This window comes from Lactuca virosa, chromosome 1 (genome assembly GCF_052849685.1).
Source record: "Lactuca virosa cultivar CGN04683 chromosome 1, Lactuca_virosa_CGN04683_v6, whole genome shotgun sequence".
Classification (NCBI taxonomy): Eukaryota; Viridiplantae; Streptophyta; class Magnoliopsida; order Asterales; family Asteraceae; genus Lactuca; species Lactuca virosa.
Window position 1 is genome coordinate 110779819 of NC_136426.1, and position 23279 is coordinate 110803097.

The following is a 23279-nucleotide window of genomic DNA, read 5'->3' on the forward strand; positions in this document are numbered from 1 at the left end:
CTCTTCTTAGTCATAAGAATGCACTAAGATGACTTTAGAGGACCAATTGTGATATGGTATCTTAATCATTAAGATGATCATAAACATGATACTAAAGTACTCTCCCATCTTTTAAGATTTGAGAAACTTTTATCTTTCTGCCATACTTTGATTCTTCTTATTCGTTCTGTCTCACATTGAAACTTCTCCAATGCTACAGACTTATACTTAAACTTATAAGTATAACCATATTTACTGAACTTAAGTAAATCATGACGAATAGTCTTCTTGATCTTTTGTGGTGGACTTGACCAGTGCACAAGAATGTGTACTCGATCCCTTAGTCCTTTCCTTATTCACATAAGGAATTAGTCTTAATTTTCCAAGCTGAAAGTTCTCATTCATCATACTATACAACTTGCATGATTCCAAGTTTCGGTCCAATTGAACTTTGGGTGATGAGAATCTTTCCTTATTTGGTAATATTAGACACTACCACAACCGAAAGAATCAAATCCATTTTTCCAATATTGCTATCAATGGAATCTTATAAGCAACAACTTTTCACAAATGCCATTGTAAGGATACTTAAAATAAATAAAATCAAAACCTTTTTCTTTTATTTTAAAACTTTGCGGAAAAACTTATCCTTACAATCCATATGAAAACCTTGTTGTTATCTATTCCTAAGCAATATAAATATCATAACTCTTAAGTAATAGCCCAAAATTCTGATCACCGAACCATGCGATTGAAATCCATCTTCGTGATCAGAATCAGCATGTACTTAATAGAGTTAGACAATGGACTTTACCTGAAGTAGAGCCAAACTTATTGACTTTAACATCCTTAGGTAAATTTGGCAGCTTCGTAACCAATGCCCCTTCCTTTGGCAATAGTTACCTATGGACCCTTGATAATGGGACTATCTCAGACTTCGCCTCTCTCTTTACCATTGGGTCAACCGAGTTGACTATGGCCGATCCCTTTCCATTGGGAAGAGAGAGCTTTACTGGATATCCAATGTCATCATTGTCAATGTCCATAGCGTTTTAGGAAGTTGATCTTAGCAAATAGATAAGATCATTAAGGGTCTTGTCTTAGTCTGTTTCATAGGATTCCCAAAAGAACTCACTATGTGACTTAGAAAGTAGTTGAGCCACCAACTTTCTCAAGACTTTGACACCCAACTCTCCCGGCTTGTCAATATGTGACTACATCTCCAAGATGTGATCACACCTAGACCTTGCCTTGCCAATAGGGCTTGAGTGACCTTAAACTTTTTAGGAACTTGTGGGTTAGGGAGAATAATTGGAGGAGGTGAAAGAAGTATGATATCCATGGGACATCATCTTCATTTAGGAAAGCTTGTTTCAAGAGATTTGGGAAGATCATAAATGTCTAGACCAGACATCTTTTTGGGAGATATTCAAGATAGTTGATTTAAAGTCCTTAATATGACACCCAATATGAAATATTAAGGCTAGGACCCAACAAACTATTTTATAACTTAGAAGAGGGATGCCGTAATCCAAGCTATAAAATATTTGAAGGTAGGTGAATGACGATTCACCAATTTCCACCATGAAAAACGAAATAATTTATTAGGTTTTAATTGGATTTGAAAGTCCTAGATCTTTGAGATTCATTGAACTGTTCAAAGGCATGTTTCAATCTCGAGTGTGCCCTTCAGGTTTTGTGACTGGGATGCCGAGGATCACAAAACAAGGTGTGAATAACCATGCAAATATACTTGGTACCCTTAATATTTACCCCTTAATCAGTGTGCCGGTTAACCACACACGCTCCACCGATACTATGATAAATATTAAGTTACCCTTTGCCTACCTTGTTAAGTCCAGGTTAGTGTGCCGGTTAACCACACACGCTCCACTAAGGACTTAAGCAAAGTGCAAAGTGTAATTTCATGGGTTAGCACCAAATTCACATTTTCCTAAGTAACTAAGATTGGGTATTAATAAGAGTTTAGTTACTTAGTATTTATCATTAATACTTTTAATGAAAGGAGAATTATAGTCCTTGTCCTACCCGTTCGGCTAACGACCCTCCACCAGTCAAGGAAGCGGTGGGTGAGAGTGGACACCCATTAAACTGCCATTTTATAGGCAGTAACCTTATACCCCCCTTATAGACCGGCTTCGTGAATGAGGCCTACTAACGGTAAGACTGACTTTACTCTTATACATATATATAAATATTATTAACTTATAATATTATAAAGTATAAGGTTGAATTTTAACTTTTAAAATTCTAAGGGCTAACTTGGAATTAAAGTATTCATAAGTGAAAACTTTTCAAATTCCAAAACTTGAGGGCAAGTTTTGAAACTATTCAAAACTAATTAATTCCATAACTTATGAGTTTAAAGTAGTTTTAATTAAAAAAAAAAAAAAAAAAAAAAAAAAAAAAAACTCTTCAAGTTCCATAACTTGAGGACAAGTTATGGAAGACTTTAAACTAATTAATAAAAAAAATAACTTTTTTTTATTGTAACTTATGGAACTAATTAAGGTTACACTTTTTTTTTTAATTTAATGAAGAGACTCTTGAACCTCCATAACTTGAGGACAAGTTATGGAGTCATAAAACCATTTAATTAGAACTAGACTCTTCATTTTGTAACCTTTGCCAACTTTTATGAGTTTTATGATTCTTAAATGTGACTTTTCATATAACTTGAGGACAAGTTACAAAAACACACTTTGGAATCAACTCTTAGATTAAAATGGATTGAAAACAACTATTTCACACAACTTTTCTATTAATCTAAGAACCTCATAAGAACAAGATAATTCAAATCATCAATCTTCAAGAAATTAGCATGAACATACAAACTAATACAAATCTTGAAATTATGACAATTATCTTAGAAATTGGATTAGCATGAACATTACCACATCAAAAACAAGTTTACAAAAACATCTTAGGGTAATGTTCCTAGTCCAATTCCAGCCAAAACAATCGAATATATGCATCCAACTCGATTTTTCAGCTACTTTTGCAAGTATAACAAGAAAACAAACCAGGCTCTGATACCACTGTTGGGTTATGAGCATTCTAACACTCCTAAGTGTACATGCAACCCTAAATACCTTGGATCTATGTTTTCTCTATTATACATACAATTATGAACATCCAAGGTATTATCCTAATCTAGCATACAAAATAATAAATATAACAAGATAGAATACATACCTCTTTGATGTAGAATGTCTTCATGAAGCTTGAGTGCCTAGTGCCCCAAGTGTGACACCTCAAATGGTTCACACAACACCAAATACACTTGGAATAACTTGAGAGAAACTTGAACACTCCTTGAAATCGTCTAGCCCTCACACTCACACATTAGTCTCCGATTTCTTGAGCCATGGGATTCTTTTTTATGGTGGCTATTAGGGTTACACCATGTAACTCATAACGTTACCCATTCCTTATGCTCCATGGATTTTAACCTCCATGGAGTATCCATGGGTCACCCCATGGACTTAGTCCAACATAAGGAATCTTGGATCACAAGCCCACATATATAAGAATGAATGATTTACACAATCAACCCATATATTTAATTAGTCTCCTTTTGATCACTTAATTAATTCCAAATTAATTCTTGATCAATACTAATTAAATAACCTTATTAATATATATTAGAACTTATAATATATTAACCAACCTTAAGTGTTATTTCTCTCATTATAGTCTATCCAAATGCATGATGCCATGCAACCCAAATGGACCATGCCGGGCCGGGTCAAGTCTTACCAATTATAGTTATGGACTTAGACATTAATCCAACAAAGTCTTCAACTCCATCGGGTAGAGAAAGAATCGGTGCTTCACATAATTTCTTCTTTAGCTTCTCGAACGCTTCTTCGTGCTTCTCGCTCCATGTGTATGTAGCTCCTTTATGGGTCAAAGCTGTCAATGGAGCAGCTATCGAAGAAAAGCCTTGGATAAATCGTCGGTAATATCCGGCTAATCCCAAAAAGCTTCGAATCTCCGTGGGACTTTTTGGTCGTTCCCACTTCATCACTGCTTCGATCTTTGCTGGATCAACCATTATCCCCTCCTGGTTAACCAGATGACCCAAGAATTGGACTTCTAGGATCCAAAAATCACATTTTGAGAACTTAGCGTAAAGCTTCTCCTTCTTTAACACTTCCAACACTTCTCATAGATGCTTGCCATGCTCCTCCTGACTTTTCGAGTAAATCAGAATGTCATCTATGAACACTATCACGGATTTATCGAGGAATGGTTTACAAACCCTATTCATCAAATCCATGAATGTTGCCGGAGCATTGGTCAGTCCAAACGACATAACCAAGAACTCGTAGTGTCCATATCTCGTTCTGAATGCAATTTTCTCAATATCCTGATCTCTTACCTTCAGCTGATGATATTCTGACCTAAGACCGATCTTTGAGAAATAGCTCGAACCTTGTAGTTGATCGAATAGGTCATCAATCCTCGGCAATGGGTACTTGTTCTTCACCGTTGCCTTGTTCAGCTCTCGGTAGTCTATACACATTCTCATGCTTCCGTCTTTCTTCTTTACGAATAGCACCGGAGCTCCCCAGGGTGATGAACTAGGTCTAATGAAACCGTTGTCCAACAACTCCTGAAGTTGCGTCATAAGCTCCTTCATCTCCGTCGGTGCTAATCGGTAAGGTGCCTTTGCTATCGGTGTCGTTCCTGGTAACAAGTCTATACGAAACTCCACTTGTCTATCAGACGGTAATCCAAGAAGATCTTCGGGAAAGACTTCTGGATAGTCACACACCACTGGTATACTCTGCACCTCCTTCTTTTCCTTCTTAGCATCGATAACAAATGCCAAGTATGATGCACAACCCTTGGACAAACATTTACTGGCTTTCATTAGGGAAATGATTCCAAAATTTACTCTACGTTTGTCCTCGTACACCATAAATGACTCTCTTCCAGGTGGGTTTACCCTTACTATCTTCTTCCTGCAAAGAATCTCAGCATCATTCTGTCACACCCCGCTAAAGCGGAAACGCAAGGTATGACAGTGACAAAGGTTTCATTGCAAAAGATAAAGATACATCACCATAGCAATATTTAAAAGTTTACAACCCCTAGCTTAAACAAAACAAAGTACAAGTTTTCCAAAATGACATTGTTCAAAATATAACTTCATAAAATAACTTCCACACGATGCAGCATGCTCTATGATGATGAATCTCTATATCCACTTACTAATTATTTCCTGAAAAAGCATGTAAAACGAGCGTCAACTATGAAAATAGTTGGTGAGTTCACAGGTTTATAAAATCAAGATTTGGTATAAGACTTTTCATAAATACAAGTACATTGCTTTAATGAGAACAAAGTTCATTGCTATAATGAGAAACAAAGTTGATTGCTAAAATTGATAAACGAGTTTATTGTCATAATAGATAACAAGTTTATTGCTATAATGTGTAACGAGTTTGTATGTGTATGAGCAAACAATGAGTCTCAACCAAACCTATGACTGAAGCCCTATCAAGATCTATGCTTATCGTTCCATAGATGAATATGGTATCATGCACTCCAGCAATAGGGCGAGTGAGGAGTTGTCAATTCCTAATAGCGCTATCCATAATGACCATTGGCTCAAAGAGTTAATGGTTAGAGATAAGGGAAGGGCCTTAGTACGATAAGTTCTCATGTTCCGTGTTGCATAGACATACATAGAGAGACATAGCAATAAAATAGCAATCATGTTTGATACAAATCAATTTAAATACAACATTTAAATAATAGTTTTTCGGGACATGCTTTTCCACCCCAAAACATAAAAACTGAAAATAGGGGAGTGCGTGAATACTCACAACGTTTCGAGTAGGTACAAGTGGTACTTCGGAATGCACCAACGTCTTACTACCGGGATCCTACGACATCAAACACACACTAGTGAGTTTCCATGTCGAAATCTAATGCTAATATACTAAATTCTACATATAGTGAAATGCCAATTTATGTTTTAGTATTTGATTTTATATTAATTGGTTACACTTTTTCTGAAATAATGAAATTCTACAAATCGGGCGATTAATTACAACATTGGAATATAAATTTTCCAAATTTTTAAGTCCTTATTACAACATAAATTCACGGAAATAGCATTCAAAGGATAAAAATTCTCAAACTTTTTATTTAACTGTTATTACACAATACTAAGCTGGGAAAATTATAAAAATGGATTTCCAAGCTGTTTAATTATATTTTATGATTTTTGAGCATTTATTCCAATAAAAATTGAAATAAATACAAAACAGTTTCCAAAATTACCCAAACTTTTTATTTAACTGTTATTATACATAAATAGGCTGGGAAAAATATAAAAGATATTTTTCAGAGGGTATTTCTATTTTTCCTTGTTTTGTTCCTTTAAATAATCTTTAATTGAAGAAATAATATTAAACAGTTAAAATAAATTACCAAAATTTTTTGTAACATCACTTATAGTATAAATAACCTGAGAAAAATATCAAAAGTGGTCTTCATATTATATAATCCGGTTTTGGGTATTTATGTGTATTTAAGTGTAATTAACTTTAGAAATTAAGAGAAAAATAGTTTACAGTGGAGAAAAATCCTTAAAATTTTTATGTAACCTCCTACTGTAAAACATGATGTTCTGGTAAATTTTCATGAATTTTGGATAATCTGAACTATTTTTCCTATTTTTAAACCATTATAATTACCAAAAATTGGGAAAAATAGCAAGGCATGATGAAAAATGTTGAAATTATTTTTCTGAGTCATCCATCACAGGTAAGGTATGCGAAAATTGTTAGATAAAATTTTCACACTCTCCAAAGTGGTTTTGTGATTTATTATATCCTAACAAAAAGAAAATTGGAAATCATACCAAACAGCAACAAAAATTGATGAAATTTAGTGAGGGGTCATTATCCATCATAAGGGTCATTCATGAATTTGTTCCGGATTTATTGACCTCTGGAAGTATTTTATGTGATTTATGCCCTTGGTTTCTAGCAATAATTTTAATAAATAAAATATATAATAAAAGCTTTTGGTATTTTACAGATTATCACATGCATGTGAAGGCTTTCAAAAGGAAAAATGTTCAAAATTTATTCAGAAGGGAAATAGGGGTATTGAACCCAAACAAGATAAGAAATGTTGCATGCAATGGTGCATGAGATGTAAATGTGGCTGAAGTTCATGAATTTGTGAAGCACATTCTGTGGGGTTTTAAGCCACGAAATTTCAGCCATCATTCACTGGATATGTTAAGTTTCTAAAGTATTTTTCCCCAGATTTATGGTTGGGTTTAAGGCCATTGATCATGCAAGGCAAAAATGGTGATCATAGAAAAAGAGCTGTTTGCGCAACCATTTTGTAAAAATTGCCAAAAATCGGATATTTAATCTTTTACAGTAAGACCAGTTGGGTTTGAAAGTTAACTCATGGAGCTATCCAATGAAAAAAGAATATCATGATTTGGTTAAGGAATGACCGAGATATGGTCGTTCAAATCTGAATAAAGTAATCTGGCAGATTGCATGTTTGCTTTGAGTGCATCCTTAGGACATTTTGACAAGAACATCATGCATGCCTTTGATAAGGTCCGATTTCTAGCACATGCATGGAGTGAATGAGCATCCAAGATGTACTAGAAATGGTTTAAATGCTTTTGACCATGCAAGAACACAAAAGAAATGGAGAAGAAGATGTAATACTTGTTTTTGAAGTCACATGAACATATGTGCATCATTTTCACTCCTTGCATGGGTTTGATCCCGGATTTTCACCATTTCAAACACATGCATTGTGTTATGGTGAGAATCTACAAACCACAAGGGAAAAATAAAGATTTCTAGCCATGTAAAGGCATAGAATCCGAAAAGAGGAGAAAACTAAGAAGAAGAGGTAGTAGAATCATGAAATTATGGAAGAAGATGTTGTTGTTTACCTTGGTTTTGATCTTGAGGGAAGTAAGAACACATTCAAAGTCTTCCAAATCTCGAAATTTGGCAGAGAAATGAGAGAAATTTCGTGAGTTAGAGAGAGAGAGGAAGAGAGTTTGTGTGTTAGGAGGGTGGAGTGTGAGAGAGTGAAGAGAGAAGAGGTAGAGTGAAGGTTTAAGTCTAATGATTGAGTTTCGGGAAGAGAGAGTGCATGGGGAGGGGAGAATGGCTGGCTCTATCATGCATTAGGCCTCCTCTCTCCTAATTTCAAATTTTATAAAATTCCCTCCAATAATTTTATAAAAACCCTAATTTTTATAAAAATATTTATTAAGCAATTCTTGATTTATTTGTAAAAAATCTTGTTTTTAACTAATAAATTATGATTATTGCATGATAATTTAATTTCTATTTCAATGATTATAATCCATAATTTGATTAATAAAAATTTGATATTAGAAAGTTTATAGCCAAATTTTATAAAGTTTTTAAGCTTTATGATTTATAAATTTGGATTTTTAGCTCTCTTAGGGTTTTTGGAATATTGTTTGATATTCATCATCATAATGAAGTATAATTAGAATATTTTAATTTATTTTTAGGGTTTTATACCCTTTTTCAATTATAACAAAGCTTGAAAGTTTCATTCAAATTATAGCATTGGCATTTCCTATTGTAGTTAAGCAGCTTACTAGAATCGTAAGTGTCAAGTATATTAGTCCAAGGTCTTAGATGGATCCTAGTTTATGTAAGATTTTGACCTAATTTTATACTACTAGGCCATGGCATGATGTGCATGAATGGTTATTATAAAGATGCATGAGTCCGAGAATGACCTGAATTGACAGTTGTCACACATTCGCACTAAGCCAATCCATACCCAGAACGATGTCAAAACCGTTCAACTTTATGGGTAACAACTCTTCGCGGAATTCGTTTCCGTTTAAGTCGATGACGATGTTCTTAATACGACCACTAACATGTACGAACTTGCCACTGGCAACTTCCACAACTAAGGCATTATCAAGTTTTTCTACAGGCAATGCTAGTTTCCCCCCAAATTTATGCGACACAAAGGAGTAGTTGGCTCTGGAATCAAATAGTATATTGGCAGGCAAACCATTTACAAGAAAGGGACCTGAAGCGACGTTTGCTGCCTCCTTGATAGTTTCATTTTATTTACTTCTTTTTATAGTTTATTTTAGCACATTCCATCTCATTTTAGTTAATCTTCATGCATATTTTCTCTTTTTGTTATTTTTCTCCTTTACCGGGTGCTTTCCAGTCTTTTGAGCTTATTTGCAGGATTTGTCGAAGACTATTTGTCATTGGAGGTATGGAAGGAGTGCGGGACTATTAGGGGCTTGCAATTTGTTCGTGAACTTGAAGTGTGGCGATTGGGCTCGGTGTCAGTACAAGCGGGATGTGCGTTGGATTTTATATTGGACGAGGATTCGAGTTGAGGAGGATTAAAGAAGCATTAGACCATCAATGGAGGCTTTGGAATAACATAATTGGGCTACCAAGAGTTGTGCATGTGGGCTGAAGTGTGAATGAGAAGATTGGGCTAGATTGCATGTTAAATGGCCCAAGTCCCACATTCAGCGTGATCCACGCGATCCGCGTGGACCCATACACAGTCCGCATGAAATGTGCTGACTTGATTCCGAGTTTTGACTTGTTGACTCTACTTGTGTAAAGTTGGTGGGTAGCTTTTGGGAAACTTTTTGAATCGGGAAATGAACCTTATCTGCTGGAGTTTGGGAGCATTTTGGAGATTTTATCACTTGAAGAACACACACAATTCTCTCTCAAGGAGGCTTTGGAAGATTTGAAGATTTTTTTGAAGATTAGTGTAATTTCTTTCCATCTTGCAACTAGAACAATGTTTGGTACCACTAAACTATATTGTCTTTCTTTTACTTTGGCCATGCTTGGCTAAACTTTCATTTGGTTGATTAGGGTTTAATCCCATGGATGATTGGTTGTTTTGAAGACTATTATTATCTTGTGTTGAAATTTATGGAAATGTTTTCTAGTTAAACATCTTGTTGTGTTTATTTATCTTTGATGATGAGCTTAGATGAATGAATGCTAATTTTTGTTGACTAATTTCTTGGTTAAGTAATGGACTTTCAAATTAGTAAGCAACAAATGGTTTATATGTTTGTTTTCATTTCATTTAGACCATGGAAATGTTTCCTCCATAATGATAATGTAAGCATTTGATTATCTTTTGGACTTGGTAACTCTTACAACTTAAAGCTAATTGATTTTCACAAGATTTTATGCTTCATTGATTTTGTGACTTCAATTAAGGAAATGTGTTAAGAGCTCCTCTAGCCATTTTAATATCTAAGAAGAGTTGAGGCAATTTGTGCTTATGAATTGCTATAGCCAAGTTAAACCAATTCACAAGTGTTATTCTATTTAGTCTAATGATAAGTCAACCATGTCATCCATGTGGTGTACCCAAAATCAACCAATTTCACTTCATTGAATTTAATCAAATCTTTTACTTGTCATATTTACATTCTAGTTAGTTTTAATTTTGTCAAGCAATCAAAAAGAACTAAACCCCCCCCCCCCCATTTTTATTTTATTGTCATTTTACAAGTACTTTTGCAAAGAGATTTTCCATAGAGTTATATATTGAACCAATCTCGGTGGATCGACCCCTTTAACACTATACACTATTTTAGTGTAAAAGATTTAGGGTTATTTATTTTTGTTGGCCTCGACAACCACCAAATTTTGGCGCCGTTGCTGGGGATTGGTTTATTTTTAATCAATTTGTTTCTCTATGCCTAGATCTCAGCGTACAGGTGACTTGATTTACAACCCAGAAATTGAAAAACAAACAAGGCGTTTGGCGAAGGAAAAGCGAATTGAACGTGGTCAAACTTCTAATCCTGACGGGGATCCGGAGGTTGAACCCGCTTCATCAAGTGACACGGAACCCGATTCTAGTCCCGACCCTCGCCAAGAAATTCCCGAAACATCACCTCTACAACAAAATCCACCCATTATTGAACCAATTGCAATGGCGGACGGAGGAGAAGTTCCCGAAAGAACTTTGAGGCAAATGATGGAAACCGATGTTACACAAACTCCAACCGATATCAATTACCCGGTTTTGGAAGGAGGTTCGGAATTAAAGTCAAGTTTAGTCCATCACCTCCCAACTTTTCATGGATTGGAGAATGAAGACTCATATAAGCATTTGAAGATGTTCCACATTATTTGCACTAGTATGAAGCCACAAGGGTCAACCGATGACCAAATCAAGCTAAGGGCATTCCCCTTTTCATTGGCCGATAGAGCAAAAGATTGGTTATTCTATCTTCCCCTGGGGTCGATCAACTCATGGACCGACATGGCAAGATCTTTTCTTGATAAGTTCTATCCCGCTTCAAGAGTCTCAAGTCTTAGAAATGAGATTTGTGGAATTCGCCAAGGTCAAAATGAGACTTTTCATGATTATTGGGAGAGATTCAACAATTTGTGTTATAGTTGCCCACAACACCAAATTCCGAAACAACTCCTTATTCAACACTTCTATGAGGGATTGTTACCAATGGAGAGAAGACTAGTTGATGCCTCAAGTGGTAATGATGTCTTTAGTAAAACTCCACAACAAACAAGACAACTTTTCAACATCATAGCCGCGAATTCCCAAACACTTTGGCCCGCGCCAAGATATGAAAAGAGACACACAACACAAAGTCAATGAAGTGGGAACATCGAACCTCGAGTCTCAAATCAAAGATCTAACCTCCGTTGTCCAAAAGCTAGCCATGGGACAAACGCCAAAAGTGATGGTTTGTGGGATATGTGCAACAATGGGACATCCTACGGATATGTGTCCAATTCTTCAAGAAGATGCGGAACATGTAAATGCCACGGGAGAGTTCCAAAATTACCACAACAAGCCATCCGGTTACCAAAATGCTTACAATTCAAGTTGGAAGCCAAATCCCAACATGAGCTACAACCCAAGACCATTACCTCAAAATGCATTGGTTAGACCTTCCTATCCACCACCACAACCTCATTACCAACATCCATAACCACACTATCAATCCAAACCACACCCTCCACACCACCAACAACCTCCTCAATCCCAACCAAGTAGCTCCGGAATGTCCCTTAAAGACATTGTCAAATCCTTAGCCACTAGTACCCAACAATTCCAAAAAGAAACAAGGACTAGTATCTCCAACCTTGAAGCACAAATGGGAGATATAGTTACATCCATAAGCAAGTTGGAGTCCCGTGGAAAACTCCCTTCTCAAACCGAAAAGAATCCAAATGTCAATGTGGTGACCTTGAGAAGTGGCAAACAAACCGGAGAAAGTAGTTCAAAGAAGAACCCAAGGGATGAAGAGGAAGAAATAGAAGTCATTCCCATTAAAGAACCTATACTCAAGAATGATGCACAAGCCGGAGCCCCAAAGAAGACAACCCCTCTAGTGACTCCAATAGCCACTCAACCGCCATTCCCCTCCCGACTTGCAACTTCAAAGAAGAAAATGGAGGAAAAAGAGATTTTGGACACCTTCCGAAAGGTGGAAGTAAACATCCCTCTACTTGATGCAATCAAGCAAATCCTGAGATATGCAAAGTTTTTGAAAGTACTTTGTACCAACAAGAGGAAGTTGAAGGGAAATGAGAAAATTTTGATGAATGAAAACGCATCCGCGGTTTTACAAAGGAAGCTTCCACCCAAATGCAAAGATCCGGGAATGTTTACGGTTCCTTGCAAGATAGGAGATGTCACTTTTAGTAGTGTCATGCTTGACCTTGGTGCTTCTATTAACGTCATTCCCTATTCGGTGTATGAATCATTGAATGTTGGACCTTTAAGTGAAACCGGTGTCATAGTCTCTCTTGCGGATAAATCAAGTGTCTTTCCTAGAGGTGTTTTGGAGGATGTCCTAGTGCAAGTAAACCAATTGGTCTTCCCCGCGGATTTCTATGTGATCGATCTAGATGAACAAGTGTCCTCAAAGTCGGGTATAATTTTACTTGGGAGACCATTCTTGAAGACAGCTAGAACAAAGATTGATGTGTATGCGGGAAGCTTAACAATGGAGTTTGATGGTGAAACAATAAGTTTTAACATTTATGATGCTATGAGATATCCTAGTGATGTTTCATCCTTGTGTTTTGTTGATGTTATTGAACCATTAACCCAAGAGTTGTTCGAGTTGTCTAATGGTGACACGTTGGAGATGGTTTTGAGCAAAGGGTTTGATTGTGGAAAGTTAGCCAAGAAGTTGAAGCTCTACTCACTAGACCCCGAAGTTGAAAGATTGGTTAACAATTTGGAGATCAAGAAGACCACTCAATTTAGTGTGAAGCAAATTGAATTACCTCAAACTCACACAAGATTGCCACCCTCCCTTGTTCAACCTCCGGAATTAGAATTGAAGGTCCTTCCTCAACATTTGAAGTATGCGTACTTAGGAAACAACGAGACTCTTCCGGTCATCATTTCAACTCACTTAACCGAATGTGAAGAAGAGCAACTCCTCAAGGTGTTGAGGGAGCATAAAGAAGCCATGGGTTGGACGATTGCGGATATCAAAGGGTTGAGCCCCTCCACTTGCATGCACAAAATTCTAATGGAGGATGAATGCAAGCCAAGTAGAGACGCGCAAAGAAGGTTGAATCCGCCAATGATGGAAGTGGTCAAGAAAGAGATTTTGAAGCTCTTAGATGCGGGAATGATCTATCCAATCTCGGATAGCAAGTGGGTGAGGCCGGTGCAAGTCGTTCCAAAGAAGACGGGAATCACGGTAGTCGAGAACAACAAAGGTATGATGGTCCCCACCCGTGTGCAAAACGGGTGGAGAGTATGTATTGACTACCGCAAACTCAATGCAAGCACAAGAAAAGATCACTTCCCATTACCTTTCATTGACCAAATGTTAGAAAGGTTGGCCGGGAAATCACATTATTGATGTCTAGACGGGTACTCCGGTTTTCACCAAATCCCGGTGGCACCGGAAGACCAAGAAAAGAATTTACATGTCCATTTGGCACTTTCGCATACCGGAGAATGCCATTTGGATTATGTAACGCCCCGGCCACTTTCCAACGTTGCATGGTTAGTATCTTTTCCGAATATGTCGAAAACATAATTGAGGTTTTTATGGACGATTTTACGGTATATGGAAATTCCTTTCAAGAGTGTTTGACCAATCTCACCAAAATTTTGAAAAGATGTATTGAAACAAATTTGGTTTTAAATTTTGAAAAGTGTCATTTCATGGTGAGTCAAGGTCTCATTTTGGGTCACATTGTGTCAAAGAACGGAATTGAGGTAGATAAGGCCAAAATTGATGTTATTCAAAGCTTACCTTACCCGACTTGTGTTCGGGAAGTTCGTTCTTTTTTGGGCCATGCAGGTTTCTACCGACGATTCATCAAGGACTTTTCAAAGATAACAAGACCAATATGCCAACTCTTGCAAAAGGATGTTGATTTCGAGTTCAATGAGGCGTGCAAAGAAGCTTTCGATAAGCTCAAGGAGTCGCTTACATCCGCCCCCATCATGCAAGCACCAAATTGGGATCTCCCCTTTGAGATCATGGGTGATGCAAGCAACTATGCAATAGGCGCCATTTTGGGTCAAAAGAATGGACGAGCCTCCCATGTGATCTACTATGCATCGAGAACACTAGACAATGCTCAAAGCAACTACTCTACTACGGAGAAGGAGCTATTGGCCATAGTGTTCGCCTTGGAGAAATTTAGACAATACCTATTGGTACCAAGGTCATTGTGTATTCGGATCACGCAGCTCTTAAGTACTTGATGACGAAGAAAGATGCAAAGCCTAGACTCATCTGGTGGATTATATTGTTACAAGAATTTGATTTGGAAATTCGGGACAAGAGTGGATGCGAGAACCTTGTTGCCGACCACCTAAGCCGGATCACTTCAAATGAAACTCTTCTCCCTTTGCGGGACGAGTTTTCGGATGAACATCTCTTTTCCCTTACTCAATCTACTCCTTGGTATGCCGATATCGTTAACTTTTTGGTCACGAAAAGGTATCCCGACACATTCACACGTGCTCAAAAAGACAAGCTCAAAAGTGATGAAAAATACTATGTGTGGGATGAACCTTATTTGTGGAAACATTGTCCTGATCAAATTATTAGGCGATGTGTGCCCCAACAAGAGCATCAATCCATTTTACAATTTTGTCATGAACTTGCTTGTGGGGGACACTTCGGACCTAGCCGGACCTTGAGAAAGGTCCTTGAGTGTGGACTATTTTGGCCAACCATGTCACGCGATTGTTACTTGTTTTGCAAAAGTTGTGAACGGTGCCAAAGGACGGGGAACATTTCACAAAAGAATCAAATGCCACAAAATCCCATCCTTGTTTGTGAAGTTTTTGACGTATGGGGGATTGATTTCATGGGCCCATTCCCCATTTCGTTTGGCAACGTGTACATCTTGCTCGCGGTTGACTATGTTTCTAAGTGGGTTGAAGCCAAAGCTACACGATCGGACGATGCCAAAACGGGTATCGAGTTTTTGAAGTCTAATGTTTTTGTGAGGTTTGGTGTGCCTAGGGCTTTGATTAATGATAGGGGACACACTTTTGCAACAAGATGATGGAGGCTTTATTGAAGAAGTACAACGTGACCCACCGTGTTTCAACCGCCTACCACCCTCAAACGAACGGTCAAGCAGAAGTTTCGAATCGTGAGGTGAAGAGTATCCTTGAGAAAACGGTAAATCCCTCAAGGAAAGATTGGAGTTTAAGGCTTGATGATGCCTTGTGGGCTTATCGGACCGCATACAAGACCCCGATAGAAATGTCTCCATTTAGGTTGGTTTTTGGAAAACATTGTCATCTTCCCGTGGAATTGGAACACCGTGCATTTTGGGCGGTCAAGCAATGCAACTTCAACATCGATGAAGCGGGAAGGCATAGGAAGCTTCAACTTCAAGAGTTAGAGGAGTTGAGAAACGACTCCTATGAAAACTCAAGAATTTACAAGGAGAAGACGAAGCTTTTCCATGACAAGTCCATTACCCGCAAGCATTTCGAGCCGGGACATAGGGTTTTGCTTTACCATTCGCGATTGAAATTATTTCCTGGAAAGTTGAGGTCAAGATGGATGGGTCCATTTGTTGTGCTAAAAGTATTTGAGCATGGAGCGGTTGATATTCAAAGTGAAGAAACAGGGCAAATCTTTAAAGTCAATGAGCATCGATTGAAACCTTTCTATGAAGGTTTTAACGCAAATGTCCTAGATGTCATCCAATTGGATGCCCCGGTGTACTGAAATCAAGAGGGAAGCACGTCTCGCCAAAGACGTTAAAGAGGGGCATTTTTGGAAAACTAAAAGTTTTCATCTTTTCAAGTTCCGAATAAATGTCGTAGATGGACCATTTTTGCATTTAACATCTCTTCTTCTTCCTTCTTGCGGCAAAAGAATGTTGGATTTGAAGGCCCGGTGTTCGTATTGGTCAAAGAGCAAAAATTGAGAAAAATGGCAACAGCACTCACGCGGTCTGCGTGTACTCCAAGGGCCGTCCGCGTTAATAAACAAATGGACCGCGTGTGGTCCCCTAAACTGTCCGCGTCCATTTTCAGAAGACAGAAGACTTTCAAGCCAATTCACGCGGACCGCGTGTACTCTTGGCTCCGTCCGCGTGTTTATTAAAACGGACCGCGTATACTCCAGCATTTGACCGCGTGTAAATGATGCAAGACAGAATGATTTCGGGTTTATTCACGCGGACCGCGTGTACCCACATCCGCGTCCGCGTGAGTTGTTGACCAACGTTGACTCGGTTTTTACCAGTGTTGACCGCGTTTTTTTGGTTAATAAACATCAGCCGGCCCTTTCTTCCCTTCTTCTTCTCCATTCTTCTCCCTTAACCTCCATTAGAACACCTCCTTCTCCTCCACTAAAACTCAGTTTCCCGTCAAACCGCCGGTCGGAATTCCGCGAGACCACCGCCATTCTTCACCAATTTCCGAGCTCTACAAACCCCACTAAAAAACCGGTCTGATCTGTTGCTGTAACTCCGGGCGCCACCACCACTTTCCGGCCGTTTTCCGGCCAACTCCGGCCACCTCTCGTGATTCCGACACCACCATTGTGCTCCCCTTGGATAAGGCTACAAACCCCACCAAAAATATCTCTCAAAGCTCGCCGGAATTTCAAGCCATTGCCGGATTCATCGGGTTTTTGCGGTAAATTGCTTCTCACGGGATATTGAACAAAGCTTAAAGCTTGGGGTAGAGAGTTGCAAGATTTTCAAATACCGAATTTTCGCGCGCAAATTTTGAACTTTCAACAAAAACGGGTACTTTCTTTCCTTTATTTTAATTGAACAATATGCATGTCTCTGAACAACAATTCATATGCTATTGCGTCAAATGAGTTTAGGAATTATTTCTTGCTTTGATTGTTGAACTGCTTTAGAAGTCCATAGGGAGTCGGTTGGTGATTTGGATTGAAATATCGTTTGTTGAGATTGTGGTTCGTGTAGTGGTTATTTTTCGTGCAGGTAGTCCATGTCCACATCTAGGAAGCGCCCGGCTGCTGCCCGAGGCAAAGCCCCGGCTAGAAATCAAAATGATGCTCCCGATATTCCAAGATTTCGGGATGCCAAGGCGGCCGAAAATTACACGAAGAGCTTGCCTAGAAAGGTTGCATCCACCAAGTTCGTGTGCAAACCCACACTTATCTCATTAGGGGTTCTTGAGGGGGTCACCCAATTGTTCTGTAACATTGGGTGGGAAAACCTTCTCAATCTCATGGCACACACTTACGAGCTCCCTACTAGAGAGTTTCTGGCCGATTGCGGGTACGATAGCAAAAGAAAAAAAGCCGCATTCCAACTTTTGGGGGACCGAAGGTTTATTAATTTTGCTACAATAAACGACATCTTGGGCTTACCTTCCTCGAGCACATCCACGATTTTCGACGTCCTGCCTGCTGAGTTCAACCACGATACGTTTTGGACGGAGATCACCGGGGGTATCTTTTCATGTGCCGGTCGGGATAAAGCAACCTCCATCATTCGCCCGTGCCTCCGCATTGCCCATCGCATCTTGGTATGTACAGTTTTTGCCCGCAAAGAAGCAGGTCAGGTCACAAAAAATGAGCTCTTCTTCCTTTGGTGTATGACGCGGCGTGCAAACCCGCCAATCCTGGACTTTGCTTCGTTCTTTTTCCACAAATGCACACACATGAGAACCAAAACGTCCGGTGATATTTGTATTGGGGGATTTGTCACACTTTTGGCTCGCGGTCTTGACATCGAGCTCCCAGACGAATACCAGACTGTTGACAACAAAAAACTTTTGGATGAGCGCGCTCTCATAAACATGCACCACATCCGCCGAAGGAACAGGAGAAGCTTCATATGGTATTGTCCTCAAGGGGTCGGATATCTCATTCTTCCCGACCCTCGAGTCACCAACTTCACCTTCCACGATCGCACTCAGTGGAGACTCGCGAGGACCATCACTCAGTCAGTCAATGAGGATGTGCTCCAGGATCAAGATGATGACGAGATGCATGTGGATGACGAGCCCGACGATGAGCCCACCCATGGTCCACAGCACGCCCAGCCCCAAGCACCTCCCGGATATTACCCGCTTCCCCCCAATTTTGCCGAACGGTTCGAGACTCTTTGCATCTCCAACCAAATCATGTCCCAGTAGATGCACCATATGTGGGGGTGGCACCAATCCCAAAACCATTTCGAGAACATCCCACTTCCACCTCCCTATCCATACCCTCCACCCACCCACCCTTATCCCCTTCCACCTTACCCCTACCCTTACCCCCAATACCCATATCCTCCTCCAGATCCCCCGGTCTAGGTACTTTCGCCTCGCCCCAAGCATTGAGGACAATGCTTATTTCTAAGCTTGGGGTGGGGTATTCCCTTTTCTTTTTAATTTATCATGCATTTTAATTAGGTTGCATAGCATTTTAGTATAAATTGCATCCATTATATATATATATATATATATATATATATATATATATATATATATATAAAACTCCAAAAAGATTTTATTTTTCTTCTTTTTCACTTTTATTTTTGCATGGCATTTAGCCTAGGGCATAAGCATTCATGCACTTTTGTTATCTCTTTATTCTCATCTCCGAACATCTTTACTTGAAAGACACGACACACCTTAAATACAATTCTTTTGGAAACTCACATAACAAATAAGATTCGCTCTTATGGACTTTCAGTTGTTGCTTCTTCTCTTACATATACGTGGGGAGAGAGTGCAAGTAGTTGTGCATATGAATCGACCCATGTCAACTGTGGCATAAGTAGGAGGCAACTTAGCCCCGTGCCGACCAGTCCCTCACCTGAATTCTCCGTGTAAGCCACAATCAAACCCCAAAGAAAGGAATAAAAAATAGATTGTGCTATTTTGAGATCTTTAGTGTCTAACTGCTACAATTCACATCATATCTCACTACTTTATGATTTACACACATTTTTCCCACTTGATCTCGAATTAGCCTTAGTGTAGTTGTGCTTGTTTGGCCTCTTGTTTGGGTTAGACTTAGACTCTGCTTATAGTTGTATATAGTTTTGTATTTTTATTTTCAGGCTTTACTTGTAAAACTCCTGTGGTAAACCAAAAAAGTGAGTCTAAAAATAATAATAATAATAAAATTAAAAAAAAATTAAAGGAGAGACAACTACCCCCTTTTCCAGTTTTGTTTTGTTTTATGAGTAAAAAGTAAACTGTTTCAAAAGTATCGTTCGAAAAGTTTTGCGTCAATTTACCAAAAATAAATAAATAAATAAATAAATAAGGGGTTCAATAAAGTCTAGTATTTAGTTCGTGCACTTGAAATTTCATATGTAACCAATTTGTTTGGAGAAGTCAAACTTTTGATATTTTGTGGAATTTGAACCTTATGTTTGTTGGTTCTAGTCTTTAGAAGTTAAAAAAAAAATTAGTTTTGAAAAGTCGGATATTATCGCAATCATAAAATGCGAGGGTAGTTATATATTTTTAGTATTTTCTTCTTTGTGTCTTAAGTATTTATATTTGTTTTTGTAACATGTCTTTGGGGTTTTGTTGTCCATAGAAAAAAAAAAAGGTCGGGCCACGAAGTTGTATCCATTTGTTTGCTTTTGTAAATGTTTAGTTTTTCGGATTCTAGCTCATGTAATTAGTTTCTAGTTGATGTTTTTCTAGTTAGATATCATTTTTTGTTGGCAACTACCAAGGCGGCCTTCACTCATCGCGTGCTCGACTCTTCGCTCTACATGGATCATATTTTGGTGGAAGCACTTACTCTTCTAGATGATTGTAGTTTGCCAACTTTTGTACATAGCTCGCTTCTTGCCATTTTTGGCCCGAGTTATCTTTCTCTAGGTTTTATTTCTTGATGTGAGGTTGAAGTTGTGAGGAGTGAGGAACATTCTAACCGAGGGACACTTTCTCATGGCTAGTGGGCTAGATCGGACCACGAAACAATGTCACATAAACCATACTAGTGAAGTATGCATGCTCGTTTTGCATCTTGATCAACATGTATCCCTTGCTAGAAAGGTAATAAAGGCTCGTTCCTCAAAGTGATTCTTACCCCTAAAAATGGATTATATGTTTTTATTTTAAGGGCGTGTTGTGAATTTCCACCTAAGATGTTCATTCTTTTTTCTTTCTAGGATAGTTCATCCCAAGTTCATTTTAGTCTTGTCTTACTTGAGGACAAGTAAGGTTTAAGCTTGGGGTGATTTGATAGTTTCATTTTATTTACTTCTTTTTATAGTTTATTTTAGCACATTCCATCTCATTTTAGTTAATCTTCATGCATATTTTCTCTTTTTGTTATTTTTCTCCTTTACCGGGTGCTTTCCAGTCTTTTGAGCTTATTTGCAGGATTTGTCGAAGACTATTTGTCATTGGAGGTATGGAAGGAGTGCGGGACTATTAGGGGCTTGCAATTTGTTCGTGAACTTGAAGTGTGGCGATTGGGCTCGGTGTCAGTATAAGCGGGATGCGCGTTGGATTTTATATTGGACGAGGATTCGAGTTGAGGAGGATTAAAGAAGCATTAGACCATCAATGGAGGCTTTGGAATAACATAATTGGGCTACCAAGAGTTGTGCATGTGGGCTGAAGTGTGAATGAAAAGATTAGGCTAGATTGCATGTTAAATGGCCCAAGTCCCACATTCAGCGTGATCCACACGGTCCGCGTGGACCCATACACAGTCCGCATGAAATGTGCTGACTTGATTCCGAGTTTTGACTTGTTGACTCTACTTGTGTAAAGTTGGTGGGTAGCTTTTGGGAAACTTTTTGAATCGGGAAATGAACCTTATCTGCTGGAGTTTGGGAGCATTTTGGAGATTTTATCACTTGAAGAACACACACAATTCTCTCTCAAGGAGGCTTTGGAAGATTTGAAGATTTTTTTGAAGATTAGTGTAATTTCTTTCCATCTTGCAACTAGAACAATGTTTGGTACCACTAAACTATATTGTCTTTCTTTTACTTTGGCCATGCTTGGCTAAACTTTCATTTGGTTGATTAGGGTTTAATCCCATGGATGATTGGTTGTTTTGAAGACTATTATTATCTTGTGTTGAAATTTATGGAAATGTTTTCTAGTTAAACATCTTGTTGTGTTTATTTATCTTTGATGATGAGCTTAGATGAATGAATGCTAATTTTTGTTGACTAATTTCTTGGTTAAGTAATGGACTTTCAAATTAGTAAGCAACAAATGGTTTATATGTTTGTTTTCATTTCATTTAGACCATGGAAATGTTTCCTCCATAATGATAATGTAAGCATTTGATTATATTTTGGACTTGGTAACTCTTACAACTTAAAGCTAATTGATTTTCACAAGATTTTATGCTTCATTGATTTTGTGACTTCAATTAAGGAAATGTGTTAAGAGCTCCTCTAGCCATTTTAATATCTAAGAAGAGTTGAGGCAATTTGTGTTTATGAATTGCTATAGCCAAGTTAAACCAATTCACAAGTGTTATTCTATTTAGTCTAATGATAAGTCAACCATGTCATCCATGTGGTGTACCCAAAATCAACCAATTTCACTTCATTGAATTTAATCAAATCTTTTACTTGTTTACTTGTCATATTTACATTCTAGTTAGTTTTAATTTTGTCAAGCAATCAAAAAGAACTAAACCCCCCCCCCCCCATTTTTATTTTATTGTCGTTTTACAAGTACTTTTGCAAAGAGATTTTCCATAGAGTTATATATTGAACCAATCTCGGTGGATCGACCCCTTTAACACTATACACTATTTTAGTGTAAAAGATTTAGGGTTATTTATTTTTGTTGGCCTCGATAACCACCATTCCTTCGCAGCGTCGAGCGTCATCTGGAAGGCTCTCACCTTCGGCTTTGGTGGAATGTTGGTCCTTGTTACGTCTTTCTTCTTCGGGCAATCCTTGGCGATGTGCCCTTCTTCACGACACTCGTAGCACACCCTCTTGTTGATGGTGCACTCATTAGCATAGTGCCCCATTTTCCCACACTTGTAGCAGGTTACTTCCTCGTTACATTTTCCCGAGTGCTTCTTCTTGCACTTCTCACACCATTTTGCTTCGTTCCCTCCTCCTCCAAACTTCTTGGAACTGAAATTGCTCTTGTTGTTGTTGGGTTTAGCAGACCCCTCAAATTTTCTTTTCTCGCCAACCTCAACCTTGCTGGCGGCTCTTCCCTTGATCATCTCCTCCACAGACTTGGCAGCCCAGATTGCTGCCTCCAGAGTATGTGCCTGACGTACCGGCACCGCATACTCCCATGGGAGTCCCGTGGCGTACTTGTCGATTTTCGTCAATTCATCCGGCACAATACGTAAGGCAAACTCCATCTTCTCTGTGAAGTTGTTCGTGTATCCATCGATTGACATGCTTCCCTTCTTCAGGGTCAGGAACTGGTTCTCTAGCTCGAGCAAGTTTTGAGCTGAGCAGTACTTTCACTTGAACTTCACTAAGAACTCTGCCCATGTCAGCTGCAGGGGCTCGTTGGGGCTTAAAGTCTTCCCCAGGGTGTTCCACCAACGCACTGCTCCTCCACGGAACTGACGTACTGCAAAGGTGGTTTGCATCTTGCCTCTGCAACCGCATGTCATAAAAGCTAACTCCATTTCTGAGATCCAATCCATGACTCCGGTCGGATCTTCCTTCCCAATGGAGGTCGATGGCTTGCAAGTTAGAAAATCCTTGTACTTGCAGCCGTTTCTCTCGACTCCATCATCTTGAACATTTCTCCTGATCACTGGTGGATTAGCTTGGCCCACATACCTGCTGTAGTTTTGTGACATCCCC

At 38.7% G+C, this 23279-nt stretch overlaps 2 protein-coding genes across 2 annotated transcripts; both read left to right on the top strand.

The window, feature by feature from the left end:
- Positions 1–12178: 12178 nt before the first annotated feature.
- Positions 12179–15578, top strand: LOC145119112 (uncharacterized). The gene is made up of 3 exons (XM_079054744.1): positions 12179–13046; positions 13143–13763; positions 15352–15578. The coding sequence occupies exons 1-3, from the start codon at positions 12179–12181 to the stop codon at positions 15576–15578; spliced, it is 1716 nt and encodes a 571-aa protein (XP_078910870.1).
- Positions 15578–16255, top strand: LOC145119123 (uncharacterized). Its single transcript, XM_079054751.1, has one exon. The coding sequence runs from the start codon at positions 15578–15580 to the stop codon at positions 16253–16255; it is 678 nt and encodes a 225-aa protein (XP_078910877.1).
- The last annotated feature ends 7024 nt before the right edge of the window (positions 16256–23279 follow it).